We start from the raw sequence: 21,862 nt of genomic DNA, 5'->3' as shown, positions 1-21,862 counted from the left end.
GTTATGGCGCGTAAGATATCGTGTTGAAACTGACACGTTATGCCAGTTTTTAAGGAGATTAGCGAGAAATGCGGGAGGAGGATATCCAGCAATTTAGCACCGACTAATCGGTGGGACACGGAGTCGACCGGAAATCTCGTTACACCAATCACGCTGCTCCATACAATTTTACATTTAGGCTTGTATAGAATTCTACGAATAAAGAATAGAACCGACTTCCGTGTTTTTCACAGAGAACATTTCCTTGTTTACGAAAATAAAGCGTACGTTTCTTGACATAATTCGTTGTAGGAAACTTTGAACGATAATGAATGTTCCTTCTGAAACAATTTAAATGTCTTATCATTGAGTGAATCACTTCGTTTCTTTTTTTATGCAACTTAAAAAAATTGCTTGATTTTGCAATGTGGAACATCGTTTTCTACGTATTACACTTTTGCACACATGTAGATCATTGAAGTTACGTGTCCGTACTATTCTGGGCAATTCTACTTTCCTTGGTGCTCGCTATTTCGTTTAGTATCTATACGTATGTTAGTGGGCCGAACAATTTTCTCTGGAATTTAGTATTGAACATAAGGTTTTGTAAAATTTTAGTCTTTGAAATTTAATACTTTTATTTAATTCAATATCGAATGTTAAGTAGAAATGTTCTCTAATGAATTCCAAGAAACGTTTAAACTTGGAATTTACAAAATTCTACCCTTTAAAATTAAATATTACATTCAGTTTAACATTGAGAATTATATAGAATAACAAACTTCAGAAACTCTACATCTATCGATTCCTATACCATTTTAAAAAGATTCAAGTATTTTGCAATTCTATGAAATATTATCTAGAATAAAATGAAATAATCCCTATTGATTTATAGATACGTTAATCACAGTAATCAGTTGTTAAAGCGTTATTTGAAAAATATTTTAATAGTCTATTCGATTCTAAAACATATAATCTAAAATATAAACTAGTCCTTGAATCGCTGAATAAGGCTCGCGTATATGTTAATTATTTTAAGTATTGTAATTATCCTTAAAATGTATTGACGTATATGTACATTGATATTGTATGAACAATCAAGTGCCAATTACGTTTTCAAGGTAGAAAGATAGCAAAATAAAGTTATTTATCTGTCTATCTATAAAATAATCCTTGATAGCATACGGCGCCATCGCTAAAGTACTAAATTTTTCAATTTTTGAAACAATTAAGGAAAACTCTAACGTTTTCTTGTTCTGAGAAATATAATCTAAAATGAGATAAAAGAAAGTTCATATTGATTTATGATACCGTTTGTTTAAGTTATGTGGCCACAAGTTAAGCGACTTATTATCCAACAAAAACGTTATCGATGGCACCTTTTGCAAATAACTGTGTAAACCGTACGCGCATCGGGGAAACAGGTGAATTTATTGGCCAACTAAATAGAAAGTTATTTCACGGTTGCTGATCGACCAGTTACGCCGTTCCTTTTTAGGAAAATACGATGAAGCCAAACGCACATGTTCCTCATTAATTTCTATATCGATTAACATCTTTCGAAGCTGCGCGAATATTGGATGATTCTCAGCCAAAAAGATACTTACGTCTCACAGAAACGTGACTAGAAATTTACTGATAATAATTTTTGTTTATTGCATCGTCGCCGATGTGCTGTTGAAGATCGTGTAATATGTCACATAAGGCTCAAGAAATAATGTTAAGTACAATAGACCATCGATCATAATTAGCTCTTTAAATTATCAAGTTATTAAAGTCTGATGCCTTGGAATTTGTTAGTTTTCAAATTTTTGCGATACCGAACGTTTAAACCGATCAAATTTTCGAACCATCAAACTTTCAAAAGTTGAGTTTATAAAATCCCGAAATGTGAAATTCTCGATATTCTTAAATTTCAAATTTCTACATTTTCATATTTTCTTACCCGACTTATCGAATCTTCAAAATTTATTAAACATCGGGTCTCGTTACTTTTAATCCGTTGCTTAAATACACTGCCTCAGTTGAACTCTCGTCAAATCTTCTGTTTAGTATGCTACGTGATACGCTACCTAAATGCGAACACCTTGTTAATTCCTAATCAACTACCCACGCTAATAACTACGTATTTGCCTAATCGCAGAATCAACATTTGCCTTTAAAACAATCCTTCATTTCTCTTAAAACCGTGTACTCCGATAATTACGCAACAATTATCAAATAAATATTACATTCTACAATAAGTGAACTTGTGAAACTCGCAACGTAAAGTAAACCAAAATAAATTCAAGCTTATTAATATCCTGTTATAATGCGACAGAAATCATAATACGAATAAACACACGCGCATAGACAGATGAGTCGTATAAACTTTTTACCTGTTATCACGCGTAGATAATAATTCCTGTTATTTACACAAAACAATTGAATTATTAAGCGTGTAGGAATGTAAGGACATTCTCAAATACAAGGTCGTCTTTGTTTATCAATGAATGATTTTAATCCTATTACTTTTTCTTATCATTTAGAATTTCTATTCAGATAGAATTCATTAACCGGTGTATAAAAAATTATTGCATAACGCTAGAATGAAATAAAAAATGAAACAATTAATAGATTATAAGGGAACCTTTCTCAATAAAGAAATTATTTTCCTTAATATTAGTAATTATATTTTATATAGAAATTTTATATACAAATCATCGTAATTAATAGATTGCAGATGTTTGTGCAATTTTATATTTTTGGGACTAGATGGAACTAAATGGAATCACGTTTGATCCATCCGCTAGATTTTAAATGGAACTAAAAATAACTAAATAAAAATATAGTCCACTCGTTAAATATTAAATAGAACTAAATACAACTAAATAAAAATTGTGCTCTACTCGCTAAATATTACAATGAGCGACTTACTTTGAATATTTTGCGAATTTCTACATATTACGTGCATCCTGCACATTTGTCAATCTTTTACAAATAAATGTTTAAATATTCGTTATCTAGTAATTGAGTATTTGGAATCTTAAAGGTTCGATTCTTTCTGCGCAATCCAATGATAATTGGAGACATCTCGTTGAAATTAAAATAAGCGTATAAATTCCTCCATTACGAAATCATCGAGTCTAACCTCCTGAATGTAAAACAAACATTACACCAGAACAAAATATGTATTAAATCGACGAAACGAGAAGCTGCCATGTACAAATATTGACAGTGCTATGATAAAATTTGTTACTTGTACATTTCCATGACTAACATCAATCCGTTCGAAAACTAGCGGAATATTTTCAATCATGTGCTCATACTTGGTATAGGTTAGGAAACATCTACGCAATATGTAATTTGAATCTCATTGGCGGATAGATCGACTTCGAGATCGATAACTAAGTGGGGTAGGCGAAATAAATAGACCAAGCTCTTCAAATAACTTTAATGCTTTTCGCCATACTTCGGTATTCGTGGAACCTAAGTTAATATCTATTATAATTACCTTGGCGCCAATCATATTGTTATACTGTTATATCATTGAGAATATTGATAAATACATCGTTCACTGTTCCTCTTACACGTGCGTAAAGTTATGTATAGACATAGTCATTCTAGAATCACTGCTTCTATTAAATATGTACATCTTGGTTGCAGTTAGATTTGTTGGTTCGATTCAACTACTTGAAATAATTTATATCGACAAATTAAATTAACGCAGCATCGAATCTTCAGAATTCCAAAGTACCAGACTTTCGAATTTTCAAAGTCCTGAATTTTCAGACTTTCGAATTCGTTTTTACGCTTTATCCCTCTGCTTGGTCCTTAATGGATTGTCGTTTAATAAATTTATATATACTGTGTGAAATGATAATTATTATAGCATCTACGAACAGTATTATTATATATAGTATCTGCATAATAAAATTTATTAGCTTTATAACATGGAATCACATTCGTAACATGAATTATACATTATATTTCGATGCAACAGAAGCACAGGCCACATTGTTATGTAAACGTTAATTTCAATTCTTCATAAGGATCACTGAATACAAATTATCAATGTGTCGCATCTGACAAGAATGTCAATAAAATAGTTACAGAAACGATCATGAAGCAACGAGTTAGCCGCCTATCCGGTGTTCAATTGTCTTACATATATACAAACATACAGAAGTAAATAGCTACTATCAATTCCTGTGTGTATAACCTTTAACAAGTTCACTTAAGTTTCACTTAAAGTTTAAGGCGTCAATTCCTTTGGAAGTTCAGTTCATAAAACTTTGATCAATGGAAGCATGCAAATAGACCACGACTCTACTTGAAATCGCTATCATTTATTTTTATTCTCTCATAACGACATAGTGTCGCTATGTGTGTACTTTTCATTAGAAAATCCAAGACAAATATTTGAATTCTGGCAAATAATAATCGTGTCATCGATGATCGATGGTAATATTTAGACGGCCAATTTTTATGCAAATTTATATTTAGTTGTGGGCACAACCAAAAAGATGGAACTTACGTGAAGATTCGTTTTGTCTTACCCTACTTTTGATATTTCGTATATTTTTATTTATTATACGCATTCTCTGCATTCTTTTTTTTTTATCTCTAAATTTACATAAATGCATAAAAATCCGCATTCAAAATTTGCTATCAAAATTTCATTTCTCTTCTAATAAATCACTATTATTACGATAGGCGAAATTTGATGTCCTCTCGTCGTCGTAGCGAACCTAATCGAATGAAAAATTGCGTTTAAAACGCCTACTATCGAATATTAACGCCTCGACAAAATTCACATGCAATCTGTAATAATCGTTTGATCAACTGCTTTACCTCGGCGAGAAAATTTCTAAGTTTCTCACGTAACTGTTATTATCATAGGAACATTCCCTAAAAAAGTTCCATTCGAACGATCTCCCCCTTATCAGGTAATACGATCTACGAAAACAAGACGAACAAGTCCAAATGACGGAGCTGAGTAATCAGTGTAACAAACATTTGATATCGCGGCCAGTATTGTTATTGAGGGCAATAATTTTTTTTCTCTCTCAGAGATACGGTACTAAGGTCGATTCCCAGAGGACAGAAACCATTTTTCCTCGATTCTCCTGCTAAAAGCTGTCGAATCGCTTCAAGGAAAACGACACGTCAAGTACATAAGTATACGATTTGCAGGCTATGAATCAGATAGAGGTAAGCAAAATTCTAACGAGGGAATGATACAATGACATTTGTCGGTTCGTAGATTAACCTCAATTTTGATTCTTAGATAATGTCTTTCGATTTTCGAGCCCCCGATCTTCTCATATTAAGAGCTTCCAGATTACGAAATTACACGAATTATCAGTTTTTTTCATTTTCAGATGTTCCAACATTAGACATTTTTCTTATTATGAAATTACTTGAACTATTCTATCTCTAGGTGTTCATATATTTAATTTTTTATCATTAATTAGAATTTTACGGTATTAAGCGAAATAGTATGATAATCGGATGATTCGTAATTTGAAAGATTTATTTACATATTGGTTGAATTGCGCAAAAGTGCCCTGATATTTGAATTCCACAAATTATATGTATATATATATATATTACAGTTATTAGAACGAATTCAAATATCACAAACGTCTTATTGTCAATGATTCCAATTGCTCACATTAATACCTAAATCCACAATATCAACACGGGGATTATCGATTCTTAACATAAATTTTTTTATTCACGCGTCTATGTGTGCAACAATGTAACGACCTCTGTTTGGATAAGGTTCACTGATCTATTTACGGGATTACCGAATTTTTACTTATCATCCTAACGATTACCTGTGATAACGTGAATTGTTGAATCGAAGAAATTGGTTCGACGTGAATAAGCATATTTCCGATCAATAAATAATATTCATTTCATTTTTGTCTGTCTAATAGTATTCATTTGTTTCGTCATATTTGAGTTAAAAACTTTTCCCTTTTTTATTATCAGAAGAAATATCGGTAACATCGTGTAATTGGTTAATTAATTAAGTAATAATTAATTCACAATTTTACTTGGATAAAGAAATCTTAAATTTTCAACATTTTTAGAAGAAAGATTCTTTTTATATTTAGAAACCTTTCTTAGTCTTAGTCGTAATTTTTTATTTTAGAACATCAAAATGTTACTAAATTAATAACAAATAAATTCGGGATCTTTAGACATAATTTAAACAAAAATTCGATCTTCAAACAGTAAAACCGATTACAATCATAGAAAGAAAGTGAAAGTAATACTAAAAAAGGTTCCTCGACAATATGGTATCAACCACCAACTGTTGCAAATGGAGAAGTTATAAGTCACGATGAGATCGGTCGATTTCAGGCTGAAATTATTTAATTTTTTCTCGTTCAGGAACTACAAATCTAATAAATCGCAAAAAGAAGATTGGAACTCGCAAAAAAAAAAGGAATAAAAAAGTATAGTAATCTCGATACGAAGGACACAGTTTCACTGACCGTTCGACAAAAGCGGTTCACAGTTCCAATCGAATTTCACATCCTAATGACTGAAATCTCGGAAGAAAAAAACTTGTCGAGGAATTCGATCCGATCTCGAGCATAAAAAACTTGCTTCAATTTAAATCACGAATTTCCTCTGCGTATTGCGAGCATTGACGTCACATAGTTCTGGTCAATATTGTCCTTCGATGTGGATAATTTTTCATTCAGACAAGAACTTTCCCTTTTCGATGATATTCGAGATCATTCGATTAATAGCAACCGCGGAATCGAATACGCAGTGGCTCATAATGAATATTTTAATAGTTTCACTAATTTTGTCTAACGATATACTATATTAATACGAAACATTTTTAACTTCATGTATAGTAACATTTCGTTAGTATTATTGCTTGTTTGTATGTGAAAGATGAAAAATTTCGTCAAAAAGTCTACAATATTTGGTGAATTTTGAATATTCAATTGATGTTAATCTTTTTTTGTATAACCTTCTTTCACATATTTTTGCATATTTTAGATGTATTTGAAGAAACAGAATCTTGAAATACTACAGCAGAAGCGCATAAATTAGTCAATTTTCATTATATTCGAGATAGATTAAAACGTGAAATTGCAAAAATTATCATAGAATTGTATAATAAAATATTTGGCACGAAATACAAAATAAATGGTGTTTTTATTAATGAACGATAATTTTAATACTTGTGGAGAAGAAAAATATTATAGTGACAAATTATGATGAAAATATCACGTTTTTCCTAAAGTATTTATTTACGATTGAAAATTCTGACAAGTATACCTATATAATTTTAAAATAATTCAACAAACATATTTCCTTGTACATTACGAATTTACTATTGTGCTTCTTCGTATTTTATAAAATGACAAATTTCGTTATGTAAAACGTATTCCAATTTTCTTCTCCCAAAGAAATGTTTTATTAAAGAGGAAGAGAAGAAATAAACATGAAACACGTCACTCATATTGACCACAGTATATCGTACAATTTTTAAACAATTAGATTGACGAGACGAAAACAATCTTCATACTCCATAGAAAAATAAAATTTCCCAAACTGAAACGAAAGTAATCGAACTACAATCGAATTACATGTGTCATATTAATATATCTATAGCGAATACGTCCATTTCTACTCACCTAGACATTAATTAACACAGATATACAAGTGATAAAAGGATCGAATGAAACAAGAATTGAATCATACCGCCAATTCACCCAGCGGATAACAGATCTCTGTTCTATCCCTACCCACGATTTAAATATCAATTGTCTCGAAAAAATGTACATCACATGGCATAGTTAAAAGTAATGCCAATTCGCCTAATCGACCTTTAACAATTCCCTATACTATATATCGATACAATCTGAATATAAATCCCCGCTAAAAAAGAACGATCCATATATCGTGGAGGACAAAGCATATCAGTGCGTAATCGATGTATTTAGTGCGAGCATCCTACGTAAACAAGATAAACATAAGCAAGGAGAGCAAAGTAAATATAAATAGTGTCACTCACCGTACTCGAGGTAAATCCGAAATTGTCGTGCGACATTCTGGTGGGTCACTTCTTCTGTACACACCGAGAAATAAGGTGAAGAGACAAAGAGGGAAAGAGAGACACACGAAGTATATCACCTGGATGCGGTGCGTCAAAAAGAATAAAATAGAAATATATGTATATATATATATATAAGAGTCGCACGACGCAAGTACGGAACAAGGTTAAGGTAAATGAGAACGCGAAGCAGCGAAAGATGTGAAAAAGGACAACCGGTTTCAGTTTGTTATGGTACGATGCATTATTGTGTGTTGCGACAGGTACGGCCGCCGCAACTCGACTGATCAGGGTTCGCGCCAAGTATTATTTATATAGCATCATACCACGTACACGGCACACAGAGTACTCGTTGCCATTTCGTTTACTGGTCACTCACGGCATGATTCGGACGAGCGACGATGCGGCTCGAGTATGTACCTTTACCAAGCCTACTCAACACCGGCATCTACAAAGTGAAACGTGCCGGTTTACCTTAAAAAACACTTTACCTTTCGTAATTCTTTGCTACGTTAATGCAGCCACGTTTTAGGCGCCCAACGATTGATTACCGTGAATTTTCCCGCTCGATAACACAAGCCATCGGCAAAAATCAAAGAACTTGAAGATACTCTTCTCAGATTCTTTAACCCTGCTGTTCTCCTCGCTTCTTTTTCACGTTCGTGTCTCAGATCTTCCTTCCTTTTTTTTTTTTTTTTTTTTTTGGATACTTTATTTATAAGAAGCGTGGAGTACGCAGATATTGAATACTAAGAATATTTAAGAACAATCCATATTTTTATAATATGCTTTATTGGAATGTCTAATATCTAATCTGGTTTGGGTCACATAGACACGAAAAGAGTAGAACTAATCTTGTTGCGTTCTGTCGATCGTAATCGTGTGTTTCTAGTAAAAAAAAATGATTCAAGTTTGGGCGAAGTATGAGAAAATCGTTATTGACGTGCGCGATTTCCTCGTTTCAACTTTGTACGAAATATTTTCTTGAAACAGTAGAAGTTTGTTTGTTAAAATAAGAGCAAGATTGTAGTATAAAAATTCTTCGATCATGTTTTATACTTGAATTAATTTTTTATTGCAATTTTTGTTATAGTCTTACCATCGATAAAACGGTACAATTTAATTTAATTCAATTCAACCACGGTCGATAGTAACGCAGTCAAATTTATCGCCGTAAATACTGATGGTATTAAAAATTGATGTGTGCACCTGGTGATTCGATTCGTGTGTAACGTAGAAAGATTAATAGAGAATCAATGTTTATCTGGATGGTTTAATTATGCAGTGAGTCGAACGATATATGACCGTTTACTTGTGATTGCAAACATTAATCAGTTAATCATGGAAGTTACAATGATTTACTTGCAGTTGTAAATCAATTAAATGGAAGTTTTCCTTTCGCGTGTTTCAAAAGATAAATAATAGTACGAATGATAAATAATTATAATCTGTAGGTATAAGTACACGTTAAAACATCATTAATCAGTTTATCATACCATACACGATAATAATTTATAAACATGAGGATATAAATCGTAAAATAAGGATAAAGAACGTAAATCATCTGTGGAAGTTAGGAATACTGTTATTGTGGGATAAAATGGATATTGAGATTATTATTCGACGTTGTCCTAGAACTTTCAAGAAAAACACTCGATAAATGTGTCAACAAGCGCTGCTTGAACAATTAAATAACAAGTTCCATAAAGTAACCTCGATCATTATGTGCTCTAATGAACCGCCCTTCGTTCATTCTTATTTCCTTAGATTCGCAAACCAAATAAATAGAACGCAAGATATCAGAAGAAGAACAGTGAAATTGCTAGATCCGGGTAGGCATTTCCTTTAATCTTATCGCCTGATGAGCGACTTCTACAGAGACTACATATACATATGTGTTGTATATTTTTCTTTGTTAGTTGCCTGGTGAGCTTTAGTTTGACAAATCAGATGCCCGATACCCACGCCACCTACTACTGCTTTAAAAATAAATAAAACTGGATGCTGTCGCTATACAACACGAAAGAAGAGGTTAATCGCTGATTTGGCCAATGATAATCTTTCGAAAAGAATTAAAAAAGAATAGATTTACGACTATGACCAATCGTGTCAATGAAATAAGGGAATTAAACGTTATGCTCTTTATCTTTCTGCTCTGCGATGTATCCTTTATTAGAAATGTGAAGAACAACCAATGTGTTTATTAATAATCTACTGCAAATATGCGTGCTTTATTTTTAACTGTTTCAAGACGTTAGATACCACGTGGGTTTCATTCTGCTTCGGCATCGGTTCTATTACTTTAGTTTCTGTCTTTCGCTCTCTTTTTCTATCTTTTATTCGCCTCTCTATCTCTATCCTTCGCGTCTCCATCCCCACCACGAGCTTCATCCTCCACTACTCGGACCTCTACCTCTCACTGATAATGAAGGATGTTTCAATTGTCTCAGCCGAAGATTTTCAAATAATACAATTTTGAAAAGTTAGAATTATCTCATATGCCAAATTGTAGGTCCATAAATGGAAGAGACTAATTGCAAATGACAGAATTCCCAGTGAAAGTTTTCATCCGGATGATTAGCAATAGAATCGTAACAAAATTATGGAAACTTATCGACGTAATGTCACAGAAAAGAATAATTTGTCACGAGCATCATAGTGTTATTCTACGTCTCTGGATCGATAAAGATCTGCAAAAAAAAAATAGCCACAAGAATGGCCCTCGTCTTAAAATTCAAGGTCACAATTTTTCTTATTGCATCGTATTCTTCTGATGAGGATAACAAATTTCAGAGGAACACGGTTCGTAACTCAACTGTCCTCTTGGAAAAAAAATGTTAAAGTTCCATTAGCTTTCGAACTTATTTTATATGTAATAATAATATTTACATTTTGCAGTCAAATACAAAGGAAATAGCATTTAGTGTCGCACGTAAATGCCCCAAAACCACGATTATAAATCCCATATCTTCTATTCTTCCTTTCTTGCTATTTAAGCAACCGGACTCACATTTCTATATCCCGGCCAAGTTTCTGAGCAAAATTGCGCCTTAAATTTAGATGATGAAAAAATTGGTAGGTCGGTCGATGATAATTCTCCATCTCACACTAGTCAACCAATCTATCAATTTTTGAATGAAATGATTGGATCATGGTGAATAGGATGCAGACTTGCTTCTCATCTGTGGCTTGCTCGTTCGCCAGTTCTGACACAAATGGCTTTTAGAAGTCGTGAAAGATATCGTTCATAGTTTGGGTAGATGAGTTACATCCGTTAAATAATTAGAACATCGGATTAAATATAGTTTTTATTGCCTAAAGTCAATGCGTAATATTGGGTAGAAAATTGGCCGAAATATAGAATGTAAATAACGAGAAGAAAAGAAAGAGAAAAAGAAAGGAAGATATAGGATATGTAAAGATGCATCTGGCGTATGTACGTGCGATAACAGGTGCTATTCCTACATGTGACTGCAAAATGTAAACGCATTACAAATAAAGTTGAGTTGCGATCGATGGTTCCTTTGAGGCTTTGATCTCCGTGATGAGTACAATACGATGCAATAAGAACAAAAATTTGGCTTTGAATTACAAGACAAAGTTTAATTTTGCAGTTACTTTTTTGCAAATCAATACCGATCCAAAGTCGTAGAATAACATTGTGATGATCGTGATAGATTATTTTCAAATACCCCGTGTAACTGTAGATTCCGATCGTGGAAGTATACGATTTTCAATGTACGTCATAGATTATCGACATAGAAAGGTATTAGATGAACGCAAGATTTACTGCGACACCTATTGACTTCTTGAAGATGTTTGTATCGTATCCTGATAATATAATTATTGTGCAAATGTGTAAATTGTCCAACGATTTGACATCTTGTATAAAAAATATTAAATAATTTGTATCTCTATGCATCTGAATGTATTTGCATACCTATAACATCCTAAGAATTTTTCTTCCTCTATACAATTTGGGCAGTTACATTCTATAAGACTATTCGAAGAAGATCGATTTATTAAATATGAATGTATTTTAAGGATTGTCAATACATTTTTGGAATTGAGTTTTTGTGTATTTAATAATACACAAGAATAGAATTCATTTTTGACACTCTATAATACTCTATATTAATAGTGGTATTAAAATTTATGATGGATGTTATAATCGATCTTCAAGTAAAAAGACTCGATAGCTTCGTAATTTGAAAGATCAATGTGCGTCAAGATTAGAAAGATTAAAGTATCATTTATACATTATAATATAGACTATAATAACTCATTGTTTCTTAAAAATTGTAAATTATTTAATTTTCGTAATTAAAAAAGATAAATAAAAGTAAATGAATGAATTGTATTTATTACTTTAAGTTTAAGGATAATTCTCTAATTAGTTAGTCGCGTAATTTAATAGTTATAATAGCTACAAAGCATCTTGAAAATCCATATTTTGAAATATTTGCTTTTATTACCTTTAACATCTGATCGTAAATTCTTAATTTGTTTAACTATGTAATTTTACTAAGTTCTAGATTTTCGTTAAATTCGCTCAAGTATTAACGCGTGTATTGCAAGATAATAAATTAAGTCTAAGAAAAGGTGTATAATATCTTTAATGATTTTGTACAAAGATCAAGTTCTTCATTCAGGAATGTGTGTACAGTAATATCAATTAGTCTGACACCGTTTACATTATATCCCCTTTTTCTTACATCAACTTCTCTTTTATTCATTTTCTTCGGCTATTCACCATCAACTTGTGTTATTAGTAAATATTGTGCAGTCTTAACGATTCTCTTAAAGTTTACGCACAAAATATACCATTAAATATCAAAACATATCAGACAAAATATGTAAAAGTCACGAATGAATCTAAATACGTATATGCTCATATAAATAGAAGAATAATACATGCGATGTACCAATAAGGTTTCACAATTTACAAATAATGTCACTCAAAATCATGTATGCATATTCAAATGTGCAATAATTAAATTTAAGAAATACGTACGGTACATAACTGCAAGGCTGACTTTTAATTTCCTTTTTTATCTGTTTTTTTTTTCTTTCTATCCTCTGTGCAATCACAAAGACATATCATGTATATAAAAATGATGTTAAATTTTCTGCTAATACAAAATAGGTTCAAACAAAAGATTCTTTAAAATTCTATATGACAATTTTCTTCATTGTCCAATAACCCATTACTTGTTCTCCCGTTCTTCATTGGAGACAGCGATAACGATTTATTGTGATCCAGCCCTAACGTCATCTTAAGTAACTTTAATACACTCTTTTTGTCCGTGCTTTCATTCTCTGTGAACAAATTCCATGCTTAATATTGGATTATAAAGTGGGCAAAATTCATAGCACTTACCTTCTTCACCAGTAATCTGTTGTTCAAGATGTAATTTATCTTGAGCTATTTCGTATATGCCTTCTTCTATAGTAGCTTCGCTTAATAATCTAATTATACTAACTGGTCTAAAAATAGTGTCAGATATATTTATAGAGCATACATTTATTTATATTTTTTCAAAGGACATAAATTAGTGATAAAAAGCATACCTTTTCTGACCTACTCTATGACAGCGATCCTCCGCTTGCTTATCATTATAAGGATTAAAGTCAATATCGTGAATTATAACAGTATCGGCAGCAGTTAAATTGATCCCCAAGCCTCCAGCTTTCGTAGATAGTAAAAATATGAATATACTTTCATCCTCCATATACTGATTTATTAAATACTGTCTATCTGTTACTGGTGTACTTCCATCTAATCTGTTTCCATATTCACGTAAAAGAGTAATAATAATGAAAAATATAAAAGATAAAAAGTACGTAACACAAACCTTAAGTACGTTCGTCCTCTAATAGTTAAATATTCTTCTAAAATATCTAATATCATGGTGAACTGACTGAAAATTAATACTCGGTGCCCTTCTTCCTTCAGCTTTGGTAGTAACTCGTCCAATATCTTTAACTTTCCAGCTTCTGAAATTAGTTCTTGAGGTAAGCCCAATCCAGCTAAGCTTTTGTACGTTCTTGTTAATTGATTTATTTGATAATCTGACATCCACTGTAAATCTTCAAATACGTAATCTGGGTTTTTCTGCTTATATGAATGTTCCTTTGCTAATCTATTTGATATTACCTAACACAAAATTGTGAATTATTAAAATTACATGTTATAAATTCATTCGTAATAAATGTAAGAAAGGTAACTGCAAAAATACTTTTAATTTGGACTCGTTGTAATAGTCTCGTACTAAAAGAGGATGATTAGCTAATTTTCTCAGCTGCATCATCATTCCAATACCATTAACCTCAGTGCTTTGATCAGCCTCAGCTGAAAATTCAGCAACTAAATTAGTATACATCTTTCGCTGCTTCTCTATCATTGGACACTTAATCACGCGCTCGGTTTTTTCTGGTAAATCTCGAAGGACTTCGGCTTTCAATCGGCGAAGTACAAACGGTCTCATGATTTGCTTCGCATTTTTCACTTGTTCTTGTTCAAACAATGGCTGTTCACTATTTTTCTTAACTGATGGAACTTTCTATAATGTAATACTCATTGTTACATAGTATTTAACTTTCTTTAAAATTATTATTATCATTAGCTATTACTATTACCATATTGAACTTACGGGATTCTTTGAAAATAAACTCTTCAGATCAGCTTGTTTGCCAGCAAACAGTGAAGGCATCACAAATATTAAAAGCGACATCAATTCCAATAAATTGTTTTGCAAAGGGGTACCCGTTAACAAAATTCGATGTTTAGCCTACGAAATAATCGATAATTTGGTTCATGTAAAAAAGAGTACATGTAAAAAAAATGTAAAAAAGTGTTATGTAAAAATGCGATGAGGGAACACATACATTAATTCTAACTAGGTTTTCGTATCTGATAGTACCCATATTCTTCAACATATGAGCTTCATCGAAAACAACATAATGAATAGGCATAACACGAAACAATCTTCGTTCTTCCGGTGTACTGCTAATTAAATTATATGTAGTTAGTAATACGTCAACATCATCCAAATCACCATTTCGCCAACCTAATCTCATCTCTTTTCGTTCTTCCTGAGAACCATAATATTGTACAACTTTCAAACCGGGCGACCATCTCTCCAACTCATTGTTCCAATTTTCTACAAGGATAAAATAAAAACGGATTACAAACAAAATAATATAGGCCAAAGCAACCTATAATGTGTATCTACCCATCGTAGAACTAGGAACGACGATTAAATGTGGTCCATCTTTCTCATCTCTGAGGCCAGCCTCTTTCAAATATGTAAGAAAAGCTATTACTTGCACTGTTTTTCCCAAACCCATTTCATCCGCAAGTATACCGTTAACATTTTGAGTGTGCATCACAGCAAGCCAATTTAATCCAACCATCTGATATGGAGCTAATTTTAAATTTGAGGATAATCTCTTGGGTTGACTTGTGATAGCCGATGCTCTTGCAGCCACAGCTCTTTCAATATTTGTAGACAAACGGAGGCATTTCTTCATGAGAGCTTCTACTGCATGTCTGGTAGCTAGCAATTCCTGTTTCATTATAATATATAATTTATCTTAATAACATTGCAAATGAAAACTAAAAATTTTACAATTTTATTTTTGAGCTGCTTACCTGAGCTGAATTCAAAAGCTCTGTATCTAGATATTTATTGTTCTGGAACTTTTGAACTAAGTCTCTCCAATCTTCAAATGGCCTTGCTTCTTTGATAGCATTTGCTTTCTTTTGAGAACATTGAGACATTAACAGTAATTCTGATATAAGAGCATTTTGCATAAATTCTAAGACTGCTTTCTTATCAGCTGTAAGCTCATTAGATATTTCCATATCTGAATCTTCATCACTATAAACATTTGAAAAGAAATGCTAAAATTAATCTCTACACACACCAAATCTCTAGATGCATACCTATCAAACACTTTATCTTTAAAGGTTGCTTCATCTGAATCGATGTCTACATCTTCTTCGTTATTCAATTTTCGTTTTTTTTTCTTATTGGTTCTAGAAGGTTCTTTAACAGTCCTCTTCCTACTATTTCTAGTATCTTCATCACCTTCGTCACTATTCCAATTTATGTTATTGGATATGTCCTACATAATAATGGAAAATTAAATTCTCATTCAGCATAAGATGATTTGCTACTAGAATAAAAAAATACCCATATACTTCGAACAAAATTAATTTCATTATCATCAACACTTTATAATTGAGCAAATACTTTATTATAAAACATTAGTAATATAAAGCTATCATATGATATATATATACCTTATCTGTATGATCTAAAGAGCTTATTTTTTTAACAGGACTCCCTGCATCGCTGTCACTGTCTTCAATTACATTGACTGCCTTACGCCGAAATTGTATCTTAGATCCCATCAAATTACTGTCATCATCCGCTAAATAAAAACACTGTGATTATTTACTCACAGTTACATTGGAATACAAATATTAATAACATTGTCATCATCAATTAATATGTGTAAAGTGTATTTTTCTAATTTCTTAATTTTTACATTCAAATAAAATTATTATTAATTAAAAATAATGATTAAAAACATATAATAATCATATATAGGAAATTATTCTTCAATAACATAACAACAAAAGATGGACACCGACTGTATTGACCTAAAAATTGAAATTCGTGAATAAATAGACTCTTACACATGTTCAACGGTTTCAGTTGTTTCTTCTGGAATCGAAATTGTCGTAAGTTTCCCGAAAGGCTTGGACTACTCGCATCTGTTTTCGGTGAATTCGAATCCGACATCTCGTTAAACGAATGAGAGACGCTGGCGAAAACACATTTTTGTAAAGGCAGCTTTTAAACTTGTTTGACAGGTGCATTCGTAAAAGCTCCGAGAGATAGATGCCCAACAGGTTAATATAATTACCTATTTACCTGTAATTCCTCTTATTTCGCTTCCGAATTTCTTAATGACTATATAATTTCCTTCATACCCTTTTATTATTTCTTATCTTTCAGAAATCAAAACGGAAAGAATACAAAAAGAGAATAATTATGCTTACTAGAACTTATAAAAAGTGTAATTCATAAATCAGAATACTGTATAAATGAAATTAATTTTGATTAAAAGTTAATGTAATGATGATCGATCGCGTGATATTTTTCTACGAAATAATACAATATCCTTTTAGAAAATATGCAACAGTTGAAATCAAAATGAGATTTATAATTACTCTGAAAATTCTATATCACGGCGGTAAGAACTTGTTCAACGAAAATTACACATAGGTCCAATTTCTCTATACTCTTTGGATAATGAAATAAGAGAAAAAAGAAATTTGATATTACATCATTTTATGTATGTGGAAATTTTAATAAAAAATTACTCAAAACGATGGTCAATTACGCAATATATTTCTATTAAATATTAATACAATTTCTTTTGGGAAAATATAACATATAAATATTAAAATTAATTTTATAATTATACCAAAAGTTCTCTATTTCACGAGAGATTCCTCTATTTACAAGAATTTATTCAACAAAAAATAAATCTACACTTTGTTTCTAGTTTTATACTCATTAAATGAAAAAATAGAATGAAACAAGAATTTGATAATATATAGCTTTATTTGTATATATAACTAAAAAAAAAGGAAGGTATAACTAACGTGGAAATTTTTCATATAATTTCACCCAAAGGATTTTATAATTACAACGTTTACAATTGTCAAGTATGCAGTAAAGGCTATGATATAGCAGAATTGATTATGGAATTCTCATTTGACTTCTGTTGGTGACTTGTCACTTGAAACGTTCATTTACATGTTAATCACAACATTACATGTTAATAGCGACATGCTCCGATATGCTACACGAATAAAAAATAATAGACAAATATAAAATGTTGTTGTATACGTTGGTAGGAGGTTATATGTTAACGTCAATAATACTTTTTAAATATCCAACGTTATTACATAAAAAGAAACAAGTGAAATTTATGTGCCAGCATATCAGTCACAGAGGGGGTGTGTTTTGAAATTTTTGGTGATTAGATAATTAAGATCATTACATACATAGGAAAGATATATATATACTAATAAAAAAATAATTTTGCAGGGGCAGGTGAAGGCTATGAAAACACGATGCATGCTTTTAAACGGTTAGTTAAAATTCTTACTCACTACTAGACTGTGGTTTTTTATGTATTTATGATAAATTTTAATGTGCATTAAAAATCCAGTACATGTCATATACAAAAGTATGTAAAATATTCAAAATAAAGTGCTCATCATAATTTTTAGTGGGCGAAACAAATTATTATCTAAGTTCCAATTCTTTAATTCTTTTCATAAAAATATGAAATTACATAAAAATCCACAGTCTACAAATCTACTCATCATCTTAAGTGTGCAGCTCAAAGAATTATTAAATTAACAGATATTTATCTAAAAATAGTTCTTTAAATTATTTTTTCTGGTTATACAAAAATTCACAAAAATATTTGTACACTTATGGAAACTTTTTATGAATGTATTATGTTTTGTATATTATATAAAACATTTGAAATGTCATTTTTATTTACATTGTTAAATTGGTTTCAAATTTTGTCAATACAATTATCATAGCCATGTCTTGTTATGAATGTTACTAATGAAATTTCAACACGTTTCATATAACACATATAATATACATATAAAACTTTTCTATGGTAAATGTTCAAATAATTCCATGAGTTACTGCATATAACACTTTATGAAAATGTAATTTTATTCCAGAGCTGTAGCAATTGGTACACAAATGTTAGAATTGGATTGTCATTTAACAAAAGATGGAGAAGTAGTTGTATGTCATGACCATAATCTTTTACGTAGTACAGGCACAAATAAAAGTATTTCAGAAGTAAATTACAAAGATCTACCTCTATTGAAACCACGTCTTCCAATAGATTTTGATCCAGGTATGCTTAAACAGTTTTTAAAAAAATTACATTTTTGAATAAAATGATTTAGAAACTGTAGTTTAACAGATGTAGAATATATTGGCACAGAAAAGGAGGAAGATAGAAGATTTGCTTTATTGAAAGAAGTATTTGAAGCATTCCCTAATATACCAATTAATATTGATATTAAAGTTAACAGTGATGAACTTATAACCAAAGTATCTAATTTAATAAAGGAATATAATCGGGAGGAGTATACTGTATGGGGAAACTTTAATGATGACATAACACAGAAATGTTATAAGACGGTACCTAGTTTTTATAGTACAATATTTGTATACTAACATAATGATATTAATTTCAATTATTTTTTCTACAGAATCCTAATATAAATTTGTTATTTTCCATGAGACGTGTAACTCTGTTGATAGTTTTCTTATACACTGGTTTATTACCATTTATACCTCTAAAGGAAACACATTTAGAGATATTTCTACCTTCCATTTATTTAAGGTATTCTAAACATTTTATTCAGTATTGAATCTAATCTAGTTTCTCTCAATATTACATTATTATAGATGCAAAGGAAGTCCAAGTATAAAATTCTTACCCTTGGAAAAAATAATTATAAGGACTATTAATGTATTACTAATGAGGAAGTGCTTATTTAATCATTTAAGAACTCGAGGAATACATGTAAGTTAACGACTGTTTAGTTTAAATCTGGAAATATAATTCAGATTAAAAACAGTGCTGTTAGTAATAAGTATATGTTGAAAAAATTTTTATTTATAGCATATAAAAATATTTAAATACATTTTTATAGATCTATTTTTGGGTCTTAAATGAAGAAGAAGAATTTAAGAAAGCTTTTGATCTTGGAGCTACTGGTGTAATGACAGATTATCCTACAAAATTAAAATTATTTTTAAATAATTGTTCTATCGAATAAGACGCTAAATGCAATGAATGAGAATGATACTAATATATAAGATATATATAATATATAAGATATTTATTGATGTACTTCTGAGAAGTACATGTACATGCTGTTATAAGTGAAGAATGTGTTGAACTTTTATTTGATAGACATGTATTACTTACAGATTATGAAAAAAGATATTTCTATTGCTTATTGTATACTAACAAAAGGAAGTAAGAGCAGCTTGTTTCAAAAACTTGTACATACATAAGGCAGATAAAAATAAGTTTCAAGAAAATGAATAGTGACATATTAGTAAAATATAATGAGAAAAATAACTATAAAATGTGTGGACAAAGACACTTTTCGAAAAAAACATTCTAAAAATATTTTCTGACGCATTCAAATATATTCGATATTTCGATTATATTCAAAATAGAAAGTTCACAAAGTTCGATAATCTAGTCTAAAAAAGTATTTTATAAAACCATTATCATAGATTTTTATATATTGAAAACTGATACACAAAACATGTTTGATTATTACAGCTACGTTAAGTCGCATTTATTATATAATTGTATTATTATAGTATTTTGTATGTACTAAAGCAAACAAATTGCAATTCACAGTCATTAGTAATAGGGATGCAAATATTATTAATAATATCGCACACATAAAGTTTAATTATTTATATAAGCTTTACTGCAACATATCTTTGAGTATAAAGATCAAGAAACTGATAAATAACTTACATACTTCTATATAAAATACTCCTTTAATTCGCTCACGTATTTATATTCATTACGAAGCTGATAGAAAATTAAAAAAGGATATATTTACATGCATGAGGGTACATAAATAATATACTCTATACATATATGCATTACAGGTACATTAATGGAATATAACATTGAGTATGATCTGCAATGCTAGACAATTATAAAATGTAAAAGGAATCATATTCGTTATTTGATCACGAATGAGTGATAACCAGTTTAACAGAACTAATTACATTTCATCATATTTATTTGTTATATAATTACTCAAATTATGCGTTTTTCTCTATTAGTATTACTAGTATCATATAACTGTCTTAATTATGGTTTCAAAAATACTGCAAACAGTTCTTAATCACAACTTGTATAGAGAGCAAATTTATATTATGCATAAATACGTGTACTTTTATATTTGGAATAAATTCTAACAATATTTGTAAGTTGCAATCTTATAATTCTTACTGGTACATAAATGTTATTTATTTGTCATGTTATTTGATCGATAATTATATCATATATTTTTGCACTTGTCATTATGAAATTTTGTAATTTCAAATATTTTTTCATACTTGTATATTTATGTTGTATATACTTGTATATACTGTTTTTTCTGTTATATATCACACAAATTAATATGATATAATTCTATAATATATTTTATTTAAATATATAAATTTTTTTTTAATGACTCCTTTATATTCTTTTCCTAAACACTTCTAATTAGTAATTATACTCAAGAGTTATTACTACACTTATGGTAAACAATTTGCTTTGGTTTTTGAGTACAATCATCGATAGGCATTTGTACATAAGTGAACACTTTGCCTTTACAGTAACAACAAAATTCCTTAGAAGGATGAGAATTATTAAAATGCTTTTCTATAGCAGAGTGATTTCCAATAATACTCATGTTGCAAATATTACAATATACGTTTGAGGATCGAAACCGTGAGTGTACTGAATCTGTAACAACTCGATCTGAATACTTATGATTTGAGTTGGTTGCTTGAGTATCTTGTGAGGACATTTTACTTCTGCAATACATATACAATGAATCACTATTACAATAGATGATACTTGTAACATAATTTTTATCTTAAAATGATTGCACTAAATTTTTACATGTATTTGTGAATATATTTAAACATCTAAAATGTTTAAACA

The 21,862-nt window shown here is 30.4% G+C and overlaps 3 protein-coding genes and 1 long non-coding RNA gene across 8 annotated transcripts in view; 1 reads left to right on the top strand and 3 right to left on the bottom strand.

Annotated features, from left to right (window-relative positions):
* LOC117206997 (proton-coupled amino acid transporter-like protein CG1139) overlaps positions 1-8,357 on the bottom strand; it is a 40,757-nt gene extending 32,400 nt beyond the window's left edge. The window contains exon 1 of the mRNA XM_033446779.1: positions 8,009-8,357. Within this exon, the coding sequence (XP_033302670.1) occupies positions 8,009-8,044 (36 nt within the window). The 5' untranslated portion in view covers positions 8,045-8,357. The remainder of the gene's footprint in view (positions 1-8,008) is intronic.
* LOC117207001 (lysophospholipase D GDPD1-like) lies at positions 276-21,145 on the top strand. 3 transcript variants are annotated; one of them, XM_033446786.1, is made up of 9 exons: positions 276-287; positions 2,251-2,255; positions 17,908-18,086; positions 18,178-18,220; positions 18,837-19,018; positions 19,088-19,308; positions 19,380-19,513; positions 19,579-19,696; positions 19,827-21,145. In XM_033446786.1, the coding sequence occupies exons 3-9, from the start codon at positions 17,963-17,965 to the stop codon at positions 19,950-19,952; spliced, it is 948 nt and encodes a 315-aa protein (XP_033302677.1). In that variant the 5' UTR covers positions 276-287; positions 2,251-2,255; positions 17,908-17,962; the 3' UTR covers positions 19,953-21,145. The 3 variants fall into 3 exon arrangements, with proteins under 3 accessions (XP_033302677.1, XP_033302680.1, XP_033302678.1); XM_033446789.1 differs by lacking the exons at positions 276-287; positions 2,251-2,255; positions 17,908-18,086 and adding an exon at positions 16,834-16,970; XM_033446787.1 differs by lacking the exons at positions 276-287; positions 2,251-2,255 and having other exon boundaries at positions 17,969-18,105.
* LOC117207008 lies at positions 7,204-7,832 on the bottom strand. Its single transcript, XR_004487459.1, has 2 exons — positions 7,629-7,832; positions 7,204-7,545 (listed from the first exon to the last, which is right to left on the bottom strand). It is a non-coding gene; the product is annotated as an uncharacterized LOC117207008 (long non-coding RNA).
* Positions 12,645-17,268, bottom strand: LOC117206995 (SWI/SNF-related matrix-associated actin-dependent regulator of chromatin subfamily A containing DEAD/H box 1 homolog). Of its 3 annotated transcripts, none has more exons than XM_033446774.1 (13): positions 16,985-17,268; positions 16,755-16,882; positions 16,356-16,486; positions 15,996-16,177; positions 15,702-15,930; positions 15,283-15,616; positions 14,936-15,210; positions 14,701-14,838; positions 14,287-14,610; positions 13,903-14,204; positions 13,619-13,831; positions 13,428-13,534; positions 13,212-13,366 (listed from the first exon to the last, which is right to left on the bottom strand). In XM_033446774.1, the coding sequence occupies exons 2-13, from the start codon at positions 16,858-16,860 to the stop codon at positions 13,212-13,214; spliced, it is 2,496 nt and encodes an 831-aa protein (XP_033302665.1). In that variant the 5' UTR covers positions 16,861-16,882; positions 16,985-17,268. The 3 variants fall into 3 exon arrangements, with proteins under 3 accessions (XP_033302666.1, XP_033302665.1, XP_033302664.1); XM_033446773.1 differs by having other exon boundaries at positions 16,993-17,268; XM_033446775.1 differs by lacking the exon at positions 16,985-17,268 and having other exon boundaries at positions 12,645-13,366; positions 16,755-16,860.
* Positions 21,146-21,862: the final 717 nt, after the last annotated feature.

This window comes from Bombus bifarius, unplaced genomic scaffold, assembly GCF_011952205.1.
Source record: "Bombus bifarius isolate JDL3187 unplaced genomic scaffold, Bbif_JDL3187 scf7180000008014, whole genome shotgun sequence".
Classification (NCBI taxonomy): Eukaryota; Metazoa; Arthropoda; class Insecta; order Hymenoptera; family Apidae; genus Bombus; species Bombus bifarius.
Note: the sequence above shows the minus strand (reverse complement) of the source record. Positions and strands in the feature narration are given on the sequence as shown.